The sequence below is a fragment of the Macaca fascicularis genome, chromosome 11 (assembly GCF_037993035.2).
Source record: "Macaca fascicularis isolate 582-1 chromosome 11, T2T-MFA8v1.1".
Classification (NCBI taxonomy): Eukaryota; Metazoa; Chordata; class Mammalia; order Primates; family Cercopithecidae; genus Macaca; species Macaca fascicularis.
The window spans coordinates 12,073,525-12,091,187 of record NC_088385.1 but is presented as its reverse complement, the minus strand read 5'-3'; the positions used below and the strand labels follow the sequence as shown (position 1 = coordinate 12,091,187).

The window sequence follows — 17,663 nt, the reverse complement described above, 5'->3', positions numbered from 1 at the left end:
AGCCGGCCACTGTCTCAAAGGACCTCACACCTCTGACTGAGCAGAAGCAAAAAAGCACTGGCCTGGGAATCAGTTTTCTTCTGGTTTCCACTGTGGCTCTGGGTGTCCATGGTCAAAATGCTTAGCTGGTCTGGGCCTCAGTTTTCATATCTGTAGAATGAGAATACAGATGAAGGCTGGGTGCGGTGGCTCATGCCTGTAATCCCAGCACTTTGGGAGGCCAAGGTGGGCTGATTGTTTGGGCCTGGGAGTTTGAGACCACCCTGGGCAACATGGTGAAACCCCATCTTTACAAAACAAAACTGAAAAATTAGTCAGGCATGTTAGTGCATGCCTGTAGTCCCAGCTACTTGGGTGATTGAGGTGGGAGGATCACTTGAACCCGGGGGGTCAAGCCTGCAGTGAGCTGTGATTGTACCACTGCACCCAGCCTGGGTGATAGAGTGAGACCCTGCCTCAAAAAATAAATAAATAAAAAATAAAGGGGAGAGAGAGAGAGAGGGAGAGAAAGAGAGAGAGAGAGAGAGGGAGAGAAAGAGAGAGAGAATGTAGACTGGAGCATGGTTCTCAAAGCATAGTTCCCAGATCAGGAGCATCAGCATCACCTGGGAACTTGTTGGACATGCAGATTCTGACTCCCAGCGCACATCTACTGAATGATGAACTCTGGGAGGGTGGGCCAGAAATTTGTGTTTTAACAAGCCATCCGGATGATTCTGATACACACTGAAATTTGAGACTACTGGACTAAAAGATCTCTGGGCCTCTTACTATGTCACCAAATCCATATGGGAAAGCCATTTCCTGTGGCGAGGACTAGTAGGCAGCCCAACGTCTTTTGTAAGAGGTTTACTCTGCTGAGCACTGTTCTAGGCATGTGGTTTATTTGACATTATTTAATGTTTACAACAAATCAGTGAGCTAGGTATTGGAATGTCATTATTAATCCCATTTTACAGATGAAGAAACTAAGGGATGGAGACTAAGTAAACTGCCCAAGGTACATGCTAATAAGTGGCAGGACTGAGATTGGAAGCACGGCAGTTGCACTCCAGAGGCACTGCTCTCTTCTGTTCACTATTGCTTGTACCTGTCCCAAACAGGGTGAGGCGTAGATCCTGCAGGAAAACTCGTTCAATTCAGAACACACTCAGTGCAAGAAAGACTTGAATAAACTTTTCTAGAGAAATCACTTACATTGCTATTCCAGGGCAAAGATTAAAAATCTTGAGTGTTAAAAAAAAAAAAAAAAAAAAAAATCTCTTTATAGGATTCATTAGACTTCCTCTGCAGGATCTTATTAGTCTCCCCTAAGTTCTCGTCTTCATCTTCTCTTACACGCTGTATGAAATATACCTGGGGGCTGGGTGCGGTGGCTCACGCCTGTAATCCCAGCACTCTGGGAGGCTGAGGTGGGTGGATCATGAGGTCAGGAGTTCGAGACCAGCCTGACCAACATGGTGAAACCCCGTCTCTACTAAAATAAAGGACTTGACTAGAGCAAGATCCCAGAGGTATTCTTCCTTCTTTCCTTTTTTTTTTTTTTTTTTTTTTTGAGACAGAGTCTCGTTCTGTTGCACAGGCTGGAGTGTAGTTGCAAAATCCCAGCTCACTTCAACCTCCACCTCCCGGGTTCAAGTGATCCTCAGGCTCCTGAGCAGCTAGGACTATAGGCATGTACCACCATGCCTGGCTAAGTTTTGTATTTTTAGTAGAGATGGGGTTTCACCATGTTGGCCAGGCTGGTCTCAAACTCCTGGCCTCAAGTGATCCACCCGCCTTGACCTCCTAAAGTGCTGGGATTACAGGTGTAACCCACACGCACCCAGCCTCTTCCTACTTTCTTATGAGAGGAGGCCAGTCCATTGAGAAATCCATCCTCTGTGTAGCCAAGGTTCGTGGTTTGGCACATGAACTCCAGAATTAAATGTCCTGGTTTCAAATTCCAGTCCTGCTGCAGATGAGCCATGTAACTGTGAGCAAGCTATTTCATCTTTTTATTTATTTATTTATTTATTTATTTATTTATTTATTTATTTTTGAGATAGTCTTGCTCTGTTGGCCAGGCTGGAGTGCAGTGGAGCAATCTTGGCTCACTGCAACCTCCGTCTCCCAGGCTCAAGCAATTCTCCTGCCTCATCGTCCTGAGCAGTTGGGATTACAGGCATGTGTCACCATGGCTGGCTAATTTTTGTATTTTTAGTAGAGACGTGGTTTCACCATGTTGGCCAGGCTGGTCTTGAACTCCTGAACTCAGGTAATCTGCCCGCCTCAGCCTCCCAAACTGCTGGGATTACAGGTGTGAGCCACCGCACCCGGCTGAATCTTTTTTATTTATTTACCTATTTATTTTTTTGAGACACGTTCTCACTCTGTTACCCAGGCTGAAGTGCAGTGGCATGATCACGGCTCACTGCAGCCTTGACCTCCCCAGGCTCAGATGATCCTCCTACTTTAGTTTCCTGAATAGCTGGGACCACGGATCCGCATGCCACCACACCTGGCTAATTTTTGTACATTTTGTAGAGATGGGGTTTTACCGTGTTGCCCAGGTTGGCCTCAAACTCCTGAGCTCAAGGGATCCTCCCCACCGCCTTGGCTTCAAGTTGGGATAATAGGCATGAGCCACCATGCCTGGCCACAAGCTATTTAATCTTGTTAAGTATTTGTTTTCTTATCTATAGAATGAGGATAATAATTTGATTTGATATTTTTTAAAATTTGCTTTGATATTTCTGGGAAAGGCAATAAGCAGGGAAGGTCTCACCTACTCTCCCCTGGAGAAGGGCTGTGCGTTGTCCTGCTTGACGGGAGCTGCGTGTGAGGAGGCTCAGATGCAGTGATGCGGCAGATTCTCTTCTTATTCCTCCCTACTTTAAACCTCTTATGCTTCCTAACTCCTCTCGGGTTTCTTCAACACCCACTCAGCTGAAGTCCATGTGCTGCCTCCTGCAGGCTGTTTAAGGCTCTGCAGTTACTGAAGTCCAGCCTGTTCCCTCTTTGTGTGTCCTGGAGGCTTGAGCTGCAGAAAGTCTGTGGAAAGAAGAACTTTCTTTATTATTTTTTTTCTTTTTAAAAATAATTCATCTATTCAGAGGGGATGCCGTTTTGCAATCTCCACGTAATTCTTGCAGCTGCTGCCTGCTGCCCTGACTCACTGTCTCCCTGTTTGTCTCTAGGGTGGTGTTGATGATGAGGTCTCCTTGACTGCATATGTTACAGCTGCATTGCTGGAGATGGGAAAGGACGTAGATGTAAGTTCTCCTGGCTCCTCCTCTTGATACCCTCCTTCTCATGCCTATTCCTAGAGACATTGACCCATCTTTGTCCCTAGTCACCCTTTTATGGTCAAGAAGGATAAGATGATTTCCTGATTACTTCCCATTTTTTAAGGAATGCCTTATAAGTTATGGTCTTCTTCTTCACTTTTGAGGACCCAATGGTGAGCCAGGGTCTACAGTGTCTCAAGAATTCGGCCACCTCCACCACCAGCCTCTACACACAGGCCCTGTTGGCTTACATTTTCTCCCTGGCTGGGGAAATGGACATCAGAAACATTCTCCTTAAACAGTTAGATCAACAGGCTATCATCTCAGGTATGTTGGTCCTGTTAAGAGTTGTTTGAAATTGGGAACGTAAGCTGTGAGTTATCTATAATCTCCTTAGTATCCTCTGTCCCACACATGAACTCTAGGATTCATTTTAGTAACAGTTGTTAAGTCATAAAATTATTGTTGGGAAGTTTGTGAGAAACACATGCAAGTGCTCACAGGGCATTTTTATACTTTTTTTTTTCTTTTTCTGAGACCGAGTTTCTCTCTTGTTGCCCAGGCTGGATTGCAATAGCGTGATCTCGGCTCACTGCAACCTCTGCCTCCCAGTTCAACCAATTCTCCTGCCTCAGCCTCCCGAGTAGCTGGGATTACAGGCGTGTGCCATCATGCCCAGCTGATTTTTGTATTTTTAGTAGAGAAGGGGTTTCACCACATTGACCAGGCTGGACTCGAATTCTTGACCTCAGGTGATCTGCCCGTGGGATTACAGGCATGAGCCACCACGCCCGGCCACATTTTTATACTTCTAATGGGAAGAGAAACTACATTGAAGAAGCTAGTCAGAAAGTATATTGTCATTGTGGAATTACCCTTTTGGAGACCTTTGAAAGTTCTTTGACGTAGGACCACTTTAAATATTTTTTTAATTTTTATTTTGCTTTTTATTTTTTTGAGACGGTGCCTTGCTCTGTTGCCCAGGCTGGAGTGCAGTGGTGCAATCTTGGCTCACTGCAACCTCTGCCTCCTGGATTCAAGTGATTCTCCTGCCTCAGCCTCTCAAGTAGCTGGGACTACAGGTGCCTGCCACCACACTGGCTAATTTTTGTATTTTTGTATTTTTAGTAGAAATGGAGTTTCACCACGTTGGCCAGGCTGGTCTCAGAATCCTGACCTCAAGTGATCTACCCTTCTTGGCCTCCCAAAGTGCTGAATGATAAGCGTGAGCCATTGCACCTGGCCTGGACCACTTTAAATGTATTTAGAATACTATGTGAAGTTATGGCAGATCTTGTAATGCATTTAATTTATCTGACTGTGTATTTAAAATTATTCTTCCAGGCAGAAATGCAGTCTCAGCCTTCATTTATATGAGTGTCATGGCTGAACTGTCCTCTCATAGGGGGTGGGGTAGCTTTTCCTCTTGTGTGTAAGAAGCTCTAGTCATGAAATGTGTGTCTGAGACAATGGGACCTGTTCCACCATATATTGATTTATTGTGATGATCTCTTTTCCATTATCTTGTATTGCAAGCTCACATGTTTCCTGTTACATTCTTCCAATTAGATTGCCCTTCTGTGGTTACTTATTATCTCTAAAATTCTGTTTAATTAGTCTTCTAACTTATACCCTTCTCATTTCCATTTGTTATTTTATTTTTTCTTCAAGTTATCCGTTAACTGTCATCTTGGCTGTCACAGAGGTTTCTTTTGGTCTCATGTCCTTTTTTTTTTTTTTTTTTTTTTTTTTTGAGACGGAGTCTGGCTCTGTCACCCAGGCTGGAGTGCAGTGGCGTGATCTCAGCTCACTGCAAGCTCCACCTCCCGGGTTCACGCCATTCTCTTGCCTCAGCCTCCCGAGTAGCTGGGACTACAGGTGCCCGCCATCACTGGACTGCCTTCTAAGCATATTTCATATAGTTGGCCTCATTAGCATTTCTTCATGGTTTCTCAGAATTCTTACATATGCTCTGCCATTTTTGTTCTACCTAAAATGTTGAATCTGGTTTGTTTGTTGTTTGTTTTTTTAGATGGAGTTTCACTCTTGTTGCCCAGGCTGGAGTGCAATGGGGCGATCTTTGCTCACCGCAACCTCCACCTCCTGGGTTCAAGCGATTTTTCTGCCTCAGCCTCCCGAGTAGCTGGGATTAGAGGCATTTGCCACCACACCCAGTGAATTTTGTATTTTTAGTAGAGATGGGGTTTCTCCATATTGGTCAGGCTGGTCTCGAACTCCCAACCTCAGGTGATCCGCCCACCTTGGCCTCCCAAAGTGCTGGGATTATAGGCGTGAGTCACCACGCCCAGCCTAAATCTTTGATTAAATAAAATAAATCCTGAAAAATTCATAAAACTGTAAGCAAACAAAAATTGCCCCCAAACACAGAGATTCTTGTAAGAAGCCTCTATTTACCTATTTCCATTAACATCAAAACTGATAAAGTAACAAGAGTGGTTTTCATGTAATTGCTGGAGGCAGGAACGTTTATTGATGCTTCTAGCTTTACACACATGCGCACACATGCATCCTTGCATTTACATCAAGGTCAATGAATCAGCTACATCTAAGACATTTTTTTCTACTCTGTTTAATTCTCAGTTGGTACTTTCTCTGCTCTAAGATGCTGCATTTACAAAGTGAATGTGGGAAAGCCAGTTCCTTCTAAGGACATCCTAGTTATGTTTCTTTTTCCATAGGAGAATCCATTCACTGGAGCCACAAACCTACTCCATCATCGAATGCCAGCCCTTGGTCTGAGCCTATGGCTCTAGATGTGGAACTTACAGCATATGCATTGTTGGCCCAGCTTACCAAGCCCAGCCTGACTCAAAAGGAGATAGCCAAGGCCACTAGCATAGTGGCTTGGTTGGCCAAGCAACGGAATGCATATGGGGGCTTCTCTTCTACTCAGGTAAACAGCCTGTTCTCCCACTGCCACTTAACAGGTAGAATTAGATCTTGTATGGAGATAGAGGAAAAGGTATTGTCCTTGCCCTCTCGGTCCAGGGCCTTAGAGAGGAAAAGCCTGTGAAAAATATATAGAAGTATTCATAAAATGGGTTATATGAGCACATAAATAGTACCAGATGCATTTAATTTTCTTTTTTTGTTGAGTGTGAAACACTGGGGCCGGGCATGGTGGCTCAAGCCTGTTATCCCAGCACTTTGGGAGGCCGAGGCAGGTGGATCACCTGAGGTCGGGAGTTCGAGAGCAGTCTGACCAACATGGAGAAACCCCATCTCTACTAAAAATACAAAATTAGCCAGGCATGGTGGTGGGTGCCTGTAATCCCAGCTACCTGGGAGGCTGAGGCAGGAGAATCGCTTGAACCTGGGAGGCGGAGGTTGCGGTGAGCTGAGATGGTGCCATTGCACTCCAGCCTGGGCAACAAGAGTTAAAACTCTGTCTCAACAACAAAAACAACAACAATTTTAACTTTGTTTCAGAAAGATTAATTAGCCACTTGGTGTGTGAGATAATTTAGAGGAGAGAAACGTTGGACTTGAAGAGATCAGGAGACTGTTTTATCTAGGTTAGGGGTAAGGGGAAATTGGGAAATTGAATGAATGGTGTGGCAGTAGGGAAAAAAAAAGAGGGGTAGAATTGTATGATAAACTCAAATCATAAAAAAATTATTTTAGATTATAATGAAGAGAGTAGTCATTAATTTATTTATTCTGAAAATATTATTAAATATCTACTATGTCCAAATCACTTTGATGAGGCTACAGAAGTAACTAAGAAAATATATTTCTTGTCCTCAAGAAGATTATAATCTGATTTGTTGAAATTGGCCAGTTTCACTGAAGATATAACATGTAAATCAGACCTGAAAGAATGAACATCTTTTAATAGATTGCATGTTTGGTAAAAATGTTAAAGGCACCAAGTTTAAATGTGGTAATGACCTAACTGAAACTTAAAAAAATTATATGGTACTATGCCTCCCTGTTTCAGGGAAATGCTTGGCCAAAGATTAGAAAAGACTCCTTTCTTCTTGTTCAGTCCTAAAAAAATAAAATATATAATAATATTTTTGGAAAGCAGTAGATGAAATGTTTACAACTCGCAGTGACAGGTATATGTCAGAATCATTTTTTCAATGAAATCCTTGGCTATCACAAGAGGTCATATATATTACTCACACTGGCTTTTCAGCTGACAGTGAGGTCCCTTTCTTTGAATTGTCCCCATATGTTCAAGCAGTAAAAAACCTCCCTGGCTCCAGTCCACAAAGGGTAAACAAAAATTGTTTGTAGATGGCCAAGCTGCACAGATAGAACTTCTTCACGGCTTCACCAGGGTGGGTGATCTGTCTTCCTGTTTTGTAGGACAGTGATAATGTCGAAATAAGAATGTCTTTTTCATTTGTGAGATGAAGAAATAGGGGGTTTTTTTTGTAATAGATATTTTACACAGTATCAAGCATGTAGAAATTTTCTTTTTTTTTTTTTTTTTGAGACGGGGTCTCGCTCTGTCCCCCAGGCTGGAGTGCAGTGGCCGGATCTCAGCTCACTGCAAGCTCCGCCTCCCAGGTTCACGCCATTCTCCTGCCTCAGCCTCCCGAGTAGCTGGGACTACAGGCGCCCGCCACCTCGCCTGGCTAGTTTTTTGTATTTTTTAGTAGAGATGGGGTTTCACCATGTTAGCCAGGATGGTCTCGATCTCCTGACCTCGTGATCCGCCCGTCTCGGCCTCCCAAAGTGCTGGGATTACAGGCTTGAGCCACCGCACCCGGCCTGAAATTTTCATAACATAGAGCGAGATGTGACAATTTTGTTGAATACTTTATTCATTTTTCTTTCCCCTTGTAATTTATATGAATTATGTTTTCAGAATGAAACAGTTCAAACGTCACTGTACCAGGCTCACTTAGTGACAGTTATCTGTCTTATTCCCAGAGAAATAAAAGATTGTCACATGGTATCACGGCTAAGAAGCCAGCCTGCAAGGAAGGACTTTCCTAGGTCCCTGATGCTCCTTCCAACTGTGATGTAGAAGATCATCACACAGTTAAATGACGTCATAGGCTGCAATTTCTAGGGCTATCATGTTAATACTGTTTCCTCCCCAAATGAGGAAGCTGTAAAATATATACTGAACAGTTATCCACTTGCTTCTAGCAATAACTCATTCTGAAGCTGTTTGCTTTCTGAATATGAATCGATAGGTTAACCAAGTAGCCTGCGGATGTTCAGTAGTAGCTTGTTGATGGTGATTTTCTATAAAAGTAAGCTACTGTGATTTCTATGTCAGCTTCTCCAGAGGAGGTGGGTATAATTCTCTAAATGCTTAGAGGAGGCATCATCCAAGCCAACTAACAACAACCACATGTGTGGGTTATAGAGTTGTTCAAGGTTAATTCCAATGACTCACAAAATGGTAAGCATACGTTTGGTTGTTTCCCTCAGGATACTGTAGTTGCTCTTCAAGCTCTTGCCAAATATGCCACTACCGCCTACACGCCATCTGAGGAGATCAACCTGGTTGTAAAATCCACTGAGAATTTCCAGCATACATTCAACATACAGTCAGCCAACAGATTGGTATTTCAGCAGAAGACTCTGCCCGATGTCCCTGGAATGTACACGCTGGAGGCCTCAGGCCAGGGCTGTGTCTATGTACAGGTAAGTAGAGATCCATGAGAATGAATGTACATTGGGAAGGAGAGTCTGAGGGCATCTTCCCCTTAGGCCTTCTCTCTCGCTCTCTGTTTTTCACTTGTAAGAAAAGTAGTTTGAACTGTACAATCTTTAAAGCTCTTTCCAACCCTGATTTGGCTATTTCTTCCTACCAGACGGTGTTGAGATACAATATTCTCCCTCTTAAAAATATGAAGACCTTTAGTCTTAGCGTGGAAATGGGAAAAGCTAGATGTGAGCAACTGACTTCACCTCGATCCTTGAGTCTCGCTATTCACACCAGGTGAGGAAGGCTGGGGTGCTGGTGGCCGGCAGAGCACCTGGTCTGAGGAGCTGAGGTGGGACACGTGTGTGTGTGTGCGCGTGTGTGTGTGTGTGTGTGTATGTGTGTTGGGGATGCAGAGTGCACTGAAGTAATAGGCTCACATGTGTTTTCTTCTTCCTGCTCTCAGTTATGTGGGGAGCCGTAGCTCTTCCAATATGGTGATTGTGGAAGTGAAGATGCTATCTGGGTTCAGTCCCATGGAGGGCACCAGTCAGTTAGTAAGTTACTTCTGTTTTCTTCATTTATCTAGCTGTGAGGGGACCTGACAGTATAATCAAAAAAACTGGTAAAATGGGCATCATGGCATGTGTGTGTATATATACACACACACATATATACATGGCATGTATATACATACATATATATGTATGTATATGTATGTACATTTGTAAGAAAAGTAGTTTTCATATATATATGGCATCCATATACACAGTGTGTATATATATACATATGTAGGTATATGTACATGTATATATGTGCATATATGTACGTGTGTGTGTATATATGTATATATGTACATATACACATACATACAAACTCATGATTGGATTATTTAAATGGGCTGCAAGGTTGTAGCAGACATATGACACACAACTTGTAATAGTCTCAGTTCCCTTTTCCTACCTTTTCCACAGTATATATTGTTTCCTTGATCATGGCAGAGCTTTGGAAGACTACCCTAGGGGATAGGGAAGGCTCTGGCTCTTAGTCTCTGTTTTTCTCCCTCTCTTATGCAGCTTCTCCAGCAACCCCTGGTGAAGAAGGTTGAATTTGGAACTGACACACTTAACATTTACTTGGATGAGGTAGGTATTCAGGAACTAGATCAAAGAACTGGATTGCTTATGGATCTTCATGACTTCTCTTCCAATCTGTATATATGGGTGTCACACACATGGGGATGAGGGGCCTGGGAGCGAGTCCACACCATGCCATGAGTTCTGCCTCCATGCTGGTATATCATAAAACACCCCGTTGTGCCTCTAGAGAAGCCCTGTCCAACAGACCTATAATGTGAGCCATTTACATTGTTTAAAGAGTTCTGGTAGCCACATTTAAAAAGTAGAGGAACAGATGAAATTAAATTTAATGGTATATTTTATGCAAGCCTATATACCCCAAATATTTCCATTTTACTATACAATTAATATACAGAAGTATTAATGAGATATCTACATTCTTTTTTTTTTTTTCTGTACCACACCTTTACAGCACTGTCAGCGCGTCTCAATTCTGTCTGGCCTCATTTCAAGCGCTCAATAGCCACAAGTGACATTGCAACTCTAGAGTATGCTATAGTAGTTAATAGCAGAAGCTCTGAAGCCAGACTGCCTGGGCTGCAATCTTGGTTCTAGCACTGGCTGTGTAACTGGACAAATTGTTGAAAGTTAGCTGTAAAATGTGTGTGGGTAGGGGTCAAAATAGTTATCTCGTAGAGTTCTAGAAAAAACTAAATTATTTAAGACATGTAAAAATATCTAGGACTGTACCTGGTACAGAGTAAGCCCTCATTACTCTATAGCCATTTGTATCATTTTAACATAATGTTAATATTACTTAATATTAATCAGACATCGTATATAACCTTTCATTTTAATAAAGCAAGAAGTTCTCAAGGACTAACAACGTTCTAAAAATTGTTAACAATGCTCCTTTTCATGATATTCCACTCCACACAAGGAACAAAGTTATCCTTATTGTATATAACCAATAGACAGGAATATCCCAAATCAAAAGATGCTGTTGTTGGTAACATCCATTTCCGACCCCCTGCCCAGCCACCAACCCGATCATCTAACTGTGTTTCCTATCTTCCCGGGAACCAGGGTTTTGTTCACGTTGTGTGAGCCGTGTATAGCTTCTTTTGACATAGCTTGGGTTAGCTTATCAGGCACTACCCTGTAATCATGATGTTGCGGTTTAAAACTTTGCCAAGTCTCTGATGCTTTCACACATAACTTATTGAAGTCTTACAGCAACCGACTGAGACTTGGAGAGAGAGTGGCTTGTCCGAGTCATCCCATCTGTCCGTGTCTAGGGTGGGAGCAGAACCTGGGGGGTCTGATTTCTATGACACCACGTCCGAGACGGTGATGAACTGCTTGCTCCTCAGTGTGTCCTGCCAAATCTGCCAGTTGGCTTCTAATCTGAAGCATCAGGTCTAATGGTCTAAAAGCCAGTGCTAATGATGGTATCTGTGGTTATTTCCTCTTTTCTGTGTATCTTCTCCCTTGTGGTCTTGATCAATTTCACCAGAGGATGACCTTATTCACATATATAGTCTTCCTTATTCTTTAATGAACTTGTACTATAAATGTCCCTCGAGGTACATGCCATCCCTGTCCCACAATCTCAGACAAGTAGCGTTTTCATTGTCATTCACTTATATTTCTTAATTTGTTGGGAAACACATGAAAGTTTTAAAGCCATCCTTTTGTTCCTGATGTCTAATTTTGTTGCATTATGGTCTGAGAACAGAGTCCTCATGATCCTGATTGCCTGGAATGTGCTGAAGTTTCTTCCATGACCTAATCCGTGATCTGTTTTTGCAAGTGTTCAGTGTGCACTCTAAAAGAACATCTATTTCTTTTCTCTTGGGCCTGGATTCTGATCTAGAAGTCTGAGATCATTATTTCTGTTGTTCATGTGTTTGATAACTCTGCTTATTTTTCTGCTTGATTTAACAGTTTCTGAAAAGCATATGTTAAAATATCCAATTATGATAGAGTTTATTTCTTTGTTTGTTTAGTATTTTTTGGATAGAGACAGGGTTTCACCATGTTGGCCAGGCTGGTCTTGAACTCCTGACCTCAAGTGATCTGGCCACCTAGGCCTCCCAAAGTGCTGGAGTTATAGGTGTGAGCCACTGCCCCTGGCCTCTAATTGTGATATTTGATTTATCCGTTTATCCATACATTCTTGGCTGTCGTTTCCTGATATATTTGAGACTATATAATTAGATATATATATTATGAACATATCTTCTTAAATTTTCCTTATATTAGTACATACTATCCTTTCCCCATTACTATATATGTGTATATATTTATATCAAATACTTTTGCCTTAGATTCCTACACCACACATGCACACACACACATTTTTTTCCTTGCCTTAGTTGCCATTTAGTCAGATATTAAAACTGCTACTAGCCAGCTTTCTTTTTTTTTTTTTTTTCTTTTTTTTTTTTTTTTTTTGAGATGGAGTCTCGCTTTGTCGCCCAGGCTGGAGTGCAGTGGTGCGATCTCGGCTCACTGCAACCTCCGCCTCCCGGGTTCAAGCAATTCTCCTGCCTCAGCCTCCCGAGTAGATGGGATTACAGGCACCTGCCACCACGCCCAGCTAATTTTTGTATTTTTAGTAGAGATGGGGTTTCACCATGTTGGTCAGGCTGGTCTCGAACCCCTGACCTCGTGATCCACCCACCTCGGCCTCCCAAAGTGCTGGGATTACAGGCGTGAACCACCGCGCCCGGCCCTACCCCAGCTTTCTTTTGGTTCATGTTAGTCATTGGCTTTAATTCGTTATGGTGACCAAATGATAGAAAAGAACAGTGGTTCTAAAAGTTCTTTGTTTCAGGATCCCTTTACACTCTTAATTTACTGAGGGCCTCAAACAGCTTTCAGTGAAGTGGGTTTTAACTATTGGTCTTTATCATGTTAGAAATTAAAACTGAGATAATCTTAAAATATTTATTAATTAATTTAAAAACAGTAATAAACTCACTACATCTTAATATAAATAACATTTTTATGAAAATAACTATTTTCTGTCCAGGCATGATGGCTCATGCCTGTAATTCCAGCACTTTGGGAGGCTGAGGAGGGCAGATCACAAGATCAGGAGTTTGAGACCAGCCTGGTCAATATGGTGAAACCCCGTCTCTACTAAAAATACAAAAATTAGCTGGGCGTGGTGGTGCACGCCGGTAGTCCCAGCTACTTGAGAGGCTGAGGCAGAAGAATCGCTTGTACCCAGGAGGCAGAGGTTGCGGCGAGCCGAGATCGTGCCACTATACTCTAGCCTGGGCAACAGAGTGAGACTCCATCTCAAAAAAAGAAAAGAAAAAGAAAATAACTATTTTCCAAAACAAAAAAATAAGAATAGTGACATTGTTTTGCATTTTTGCTTTAATATCTGGCTTAATCAAAGATAATGAAATTTTATATTTATTCCTACGTTCAAACCATTGCAATATTACACATAAAGTAGCCTCTGATAACTCTACTGTATACTTGTTTATTTTTTAGTTTTTTAAATCTCTTTCCCCAGAAGGAAACAATCTCCTGTATATTTGTAAGAGAATGAGAGTGGAAAAAAAAGTCTTAATATCATTCTAAAAATAATTCTGACCTCTCAGATACTCTGATGCAATTTCAGGGATCCCTGGAGTAGGGGAGGTCTCTTGACCACACTTTGAGAGGCACTATACCTGAAGAACTTTGGAAATCCCTTCCAATTAGGCGTTAATAGCTCTATACCTAAATTTATAATTTTTTTTTTTTTTTGAGACAGGGTCTCACTCTGTTGCCCAGGCTGGACTTCAGTGGCCCAATCTTGGCTCACTATAATCTCCACCCCTGGGTTTAAATGATCCTCCCACCTCAGCCTCCCAAGTAGCTGGGATTTATTTTCTTGTTATAGTAAAGTAACTTATACAATTGCCTTAGATTCTCCATTTGCTAATTTATTCAACAAATATTTACTGAGCAACCAACATATGCCAGTCACTTTTCTAAGTGATGGAGACGTGGCAATGAAAACAATAGATATGATACCTGGCCTAAGAGTGCTGATATTCTAGTGGAGAGACAACAATATTCAAGTTCTTTAAAATTACATGTATATGTGTATACACGCACTTTTCTTTTTTCGGTAGTAATAAGTGTTATGCAGCATAAGGGGATAAAGAGTGCTGGTGAGGCAGGCCAGGGATGTGACTATTTTTAAATAAGGTGTTCAAGGAAAGCCCCTTTGAGGAGGTATCATTTGCTCAGGGACCAGAATGAAGAGAGCAAACCAGTAAGGGGCATAGAACTGTTGGAGTAAAATGCAAGCCTCTGCTTTCTTTGGCCACTTTGACTAATTTAGTGGAGAAACCATGGGTCAGGGTAGACCATGAACAAAGGGAACCAGTTCACAAGAGGGCCAGAGAGCTGTAAGATCCTAAGAAGAAAGAGCCAGGAAGTCAGCAGGAGGCAATGTCTTAAGGCAGACTGTCATAGGGCAGTAGAGGTAGGTAGAGAGTTTCAGAATTGTTTTTTGTTTTTTTTTTTTTGAGATGGAGTCTCGCTTTATCACCCAGGCTGGAGTGCAGTGGTGCCATCTTGGCTCACTGCAACATCCGCCTCCCAGGTTCAAGCGATTCTCCTGCCTTAGCCTCCTGAGTAGCTGGGATTACAGGTGCCCACCACCATGCTCGGCTAATTTTTGTATTTTTAGTAGAGATGGGTTTCACCATGTTGGCCCGGCTGGTCTGGAACTCCTGACCTCTGGTGATTCACCCACCTCGGCCTTCCAAAGTGCAGGGATTAAAGGCGTGAGCCACTGTTCCTGGCAGGGTTTCAGAAAATCTACATGAAGACAGCAAGGGTCTTTTAACTCCATGTTGCATAGAGTGTAATTTTCATTTTAGTTCTAAGGTATTGTTTCATCTGTCTTCCCCACAGCTCAGTAAGAACACTCAGACTTACACCTTTACCATCAGCCAAAGTGTGCTGGTCACCAACTTGAAACCAGCAACCATCAAGGTCTATGACTACTACCTACCAGGTGAGAGGGCTGGGCCGAAATGAGAGCTGAGATCTTACCTGCATCTCCCAACCTACTTCTGCCTCATTCTTCATGGCTTCTCTCTTAATTTTACAAATACTCCTTCCCAAGCCAAGTAGCACATAATTAAATTATCTAATCTCCTAAAATATTTTAATTCAGTTGTGTGCCATTTTTAAGTTGCGTACACTAGAGACATTTGATATGATGTGGTCCTTAGACCAAGAAGAGAACAATGTGAACCATCGTTCTCAAAGGGCTATTTCCATTATTTTTGCTATGATTAATAATTTGTCACAACGTACAAATATTAGTGATTGAAACTTTCTTGTAATTCTGAATATCATAACCTGTAGAGATTCTCTGGAAAGGGCTAAAGCAGTAGCTTTTATGAAGCATTTTCCCTCTGAATATAGGAGACCCTCAAAGTAATTATATATCTTATTTCATTTTACAGATGAACAGGCAACAATTCAGTATTCTGATCCCTGTGAATGAGGTAAGTCCAGCGGAGAAATGGGTGGAGTTATGGGTTAGGTGGCAGAAGTGAAGAGGAGCCTCTTTCAAGTTACTGTTATTGTCTTTTTTTGAGATAGAGTCTCACTGTGTTGCCCACGCTGGAGTGCAGTGGCGGAGGTTGAGTGGCTCACCTCCCAGGTTCAAGTGATTCTCCTGCCTCAGCCTCCCGAGTTGCGGGATTATAGGTGCCCACCATCACGCCTGGCTAATTTTTGTATTTTTAGTAGAGACAGGGTTTCACCATGTTGACCAGGCTAGTCTTGAACTCCTGACTTCAGGGGATCCGCCTGCCTCGGCCTCCCAAAGTACTGGGATTACAGGCATGAGCCACCACACTCAGCCCTGTTATTGTCTTTTGGAAGCTTATTTTTGATAGAAAGTGAGCTTTCCTTTTTTGTCTTAAACCTTTTTTTTTTTTTTTGAAAGAGGGTCTGGCTCTGCTGCTCAGGCTGGAGTGCAGTGGTGTGATCTCAGCTCACTGCAGCCTCTGCCTCCCAAGTTCAAGCGATTCTTGTGCCTCAGCCTCCTGAGTAGCTGGGATTACAGGCATGTGCCATCACGCCCAGCTAATTTTTTTGTATTTTTAATAGAGATGGGGTTTTGCCATGTTGGCCAGGCTGGTCTCAAACTCCTGGCCTCAGGTGATCTGCCTACTTCAGCCTCCCAAAGTGCTGGGATTACAGGTGTGAGCCACTGTGCCCAGCCTGTCCTAAACTCTTGAAAATAGTTTATGTCAGAAAAAGCTAATCTTGGTATTAAAACAATACTTTTTCTGTCAGATTGAAAATAGATGGACTTTTCCTAATATTTTTACATAATACATCTTTGTTATATGAAAATACTAAAATGAAAGTAAAGGTTACCTGATTCTACTCCTGTGAGATAACACTATTAATAATCCAATTGTGCATTTGTGAGTTATTTTGTATATAGAGGTCAAGTATCCTCTATATATGTACTGAGCTTCTGAGTATCACAATGTCTTTTATTTTTTGTTTGTTTGATTGTTTGCTTTTCAGGACAGAAGCTGGAAAGAGACTCAATTAGTCCTCTATGTCATTACTGGAGGGTGGAACATTCTTCTGTCGCTTGAAGCAGAACTCATTCAATCAAATAATTTAATTTCTCTGACTAGTAAATGGGTAACAGATGAATATGTCTGAACCTCAGCTGTAATACTTTCTAGTACCTTTGCAAGGAGATGGGATAGGAACAAGCACTCAGAGGAGGCACTGTATGGGCAAGGTCACAGGGGGAAGAAAGGTGGTTTAGCTGTTTTGTGTAGCCATTTAGGGGGCTCTCCAGAGAGGAGACGGTGGTGGAGGGTGAACTAGAGAAGACAAGAATGTCTTCCTAGGCTGGGCACAGTGGCTCATGCCTGTAATCCCAGCACTTTGGGAGTGTGAGGTGGGCAGATCACTTGAGGTTGGGAGTTCAAGATCAGCCTGGCCAACATGGTGAAACCCGTCTCTACTAACAATACAAAAATTAGCCAGGTGTGGTGGCATGGGCCTGTAATCCCAGCCCCTTGGGAGTCTGAGGCAGGAGAATCGCCTCAGCACTGGAGGTGGAGGTTGCAGTGAGCTGAGATTGTGCCACTGCACTCCAGCCCGGACAATGAAGCAAGACCCTGTCTCAAATAATAATAATAATAATAATAATGTTTTTCTAGAGTTTAAATCTAAAGGAAAATGTGATTTAGGGCTTTGGGAATTGGCTAAAAAAATAAAAATGGAAAAGAAAATCTGTGCATTTAGTTCTATACATATTTCTTTGGAAACCAAAAGTTCTTTTAAAGATGATGATCGTCCTTTCCCCCAAAACTCACAATTTGGCTTCTTCCTTAAACCTTTTAACCCAGACTTCTCAAAGAATCATTTTAAAGATGTGAGGACAGGTTAGAATAGAGAATTTTAATTATAAGGCTGCGCTCACCCAGCGCACTACTGCGGGGCAAACAGTGATTGATGACAAGAAAAGTGGCTGGCCAGAACGCGCTCTCCATCTCTCTCGGTTTCTCTTCTGCATGATTCTCCCAGCCTTTCCCCACGTGGGCTATCTATCACTGTGCAAGCACTTCCTCAGAGCAATGCTTTTGTTTTGGAAACAGGTTTGGAGGCAAAGGGATAAGG

At 42.4% G+C, this 17,663-nt stretch overlaps 1 protein-coding gene across 3 annotated transcripts in view; it reads left to right on the top strand.

The window, feature by feature from the left end:
• The window catches only part of A2ML1 (alpha-2-macroglobulin like 1), a 54,318-nt gene extending 37,043 nt beyond the window's left edge, over nucleotides 1–17,275 (top strand). For 2 of the 3 annotated variants that reach the window (XM_005570054.4, XM_065523744.1), the window contains 10 exons: nucleotides 3,180–3,254; nucleotides 3,434–3,596; nucleotides 5,969–6,183; nucleotides 8,685–8,900; nucleotides 9,071–9,198; nucleotides 9,368–9,458; nucleotides 9,978–10,046; nucleotides 14,910–15,012; nucleotides 15,470–15,511; nucleotides 16,551–17,275. In XM_005570054.4, the coding sequence (XP_005570111.3) occupies nucleotides 3,180–3,254; nucleotides 3,434–3,596; nucleotides 5,969–6,183; nucleotides 8,685–8,900; nucleotides 9,071–9,198; nucleotides 9,368–9,458; nucleotides 9,978–10,046; nucleotides 14,910–15,012; nucleotides 15,470–15,510 (1,101 nt within the window). In that variant the 3' untranslated portion in view covers nucleotide 15,511; nucleotides 16,551–17,275. The remainder of the gene's footprint in view (nucleotides 1–3,179; nucleotides 3,255–3,433; nucleotides 3,597–5,968; nucleotides 6,184–8,684; nucleotides 8,901–9,070; nucleotides 9,199–9,367; nucleotides 9,459–9,977; nucleotides 10,047–14,909; nucleotides 15,013–15,469; nucleotides 15,512–16,550) is intronic. The other variant, XM_045364719.3, reaches the window with a different exon arrangement.
• Nucleotides 17,276–17,663: the final 388 nt, after the last annotated feature.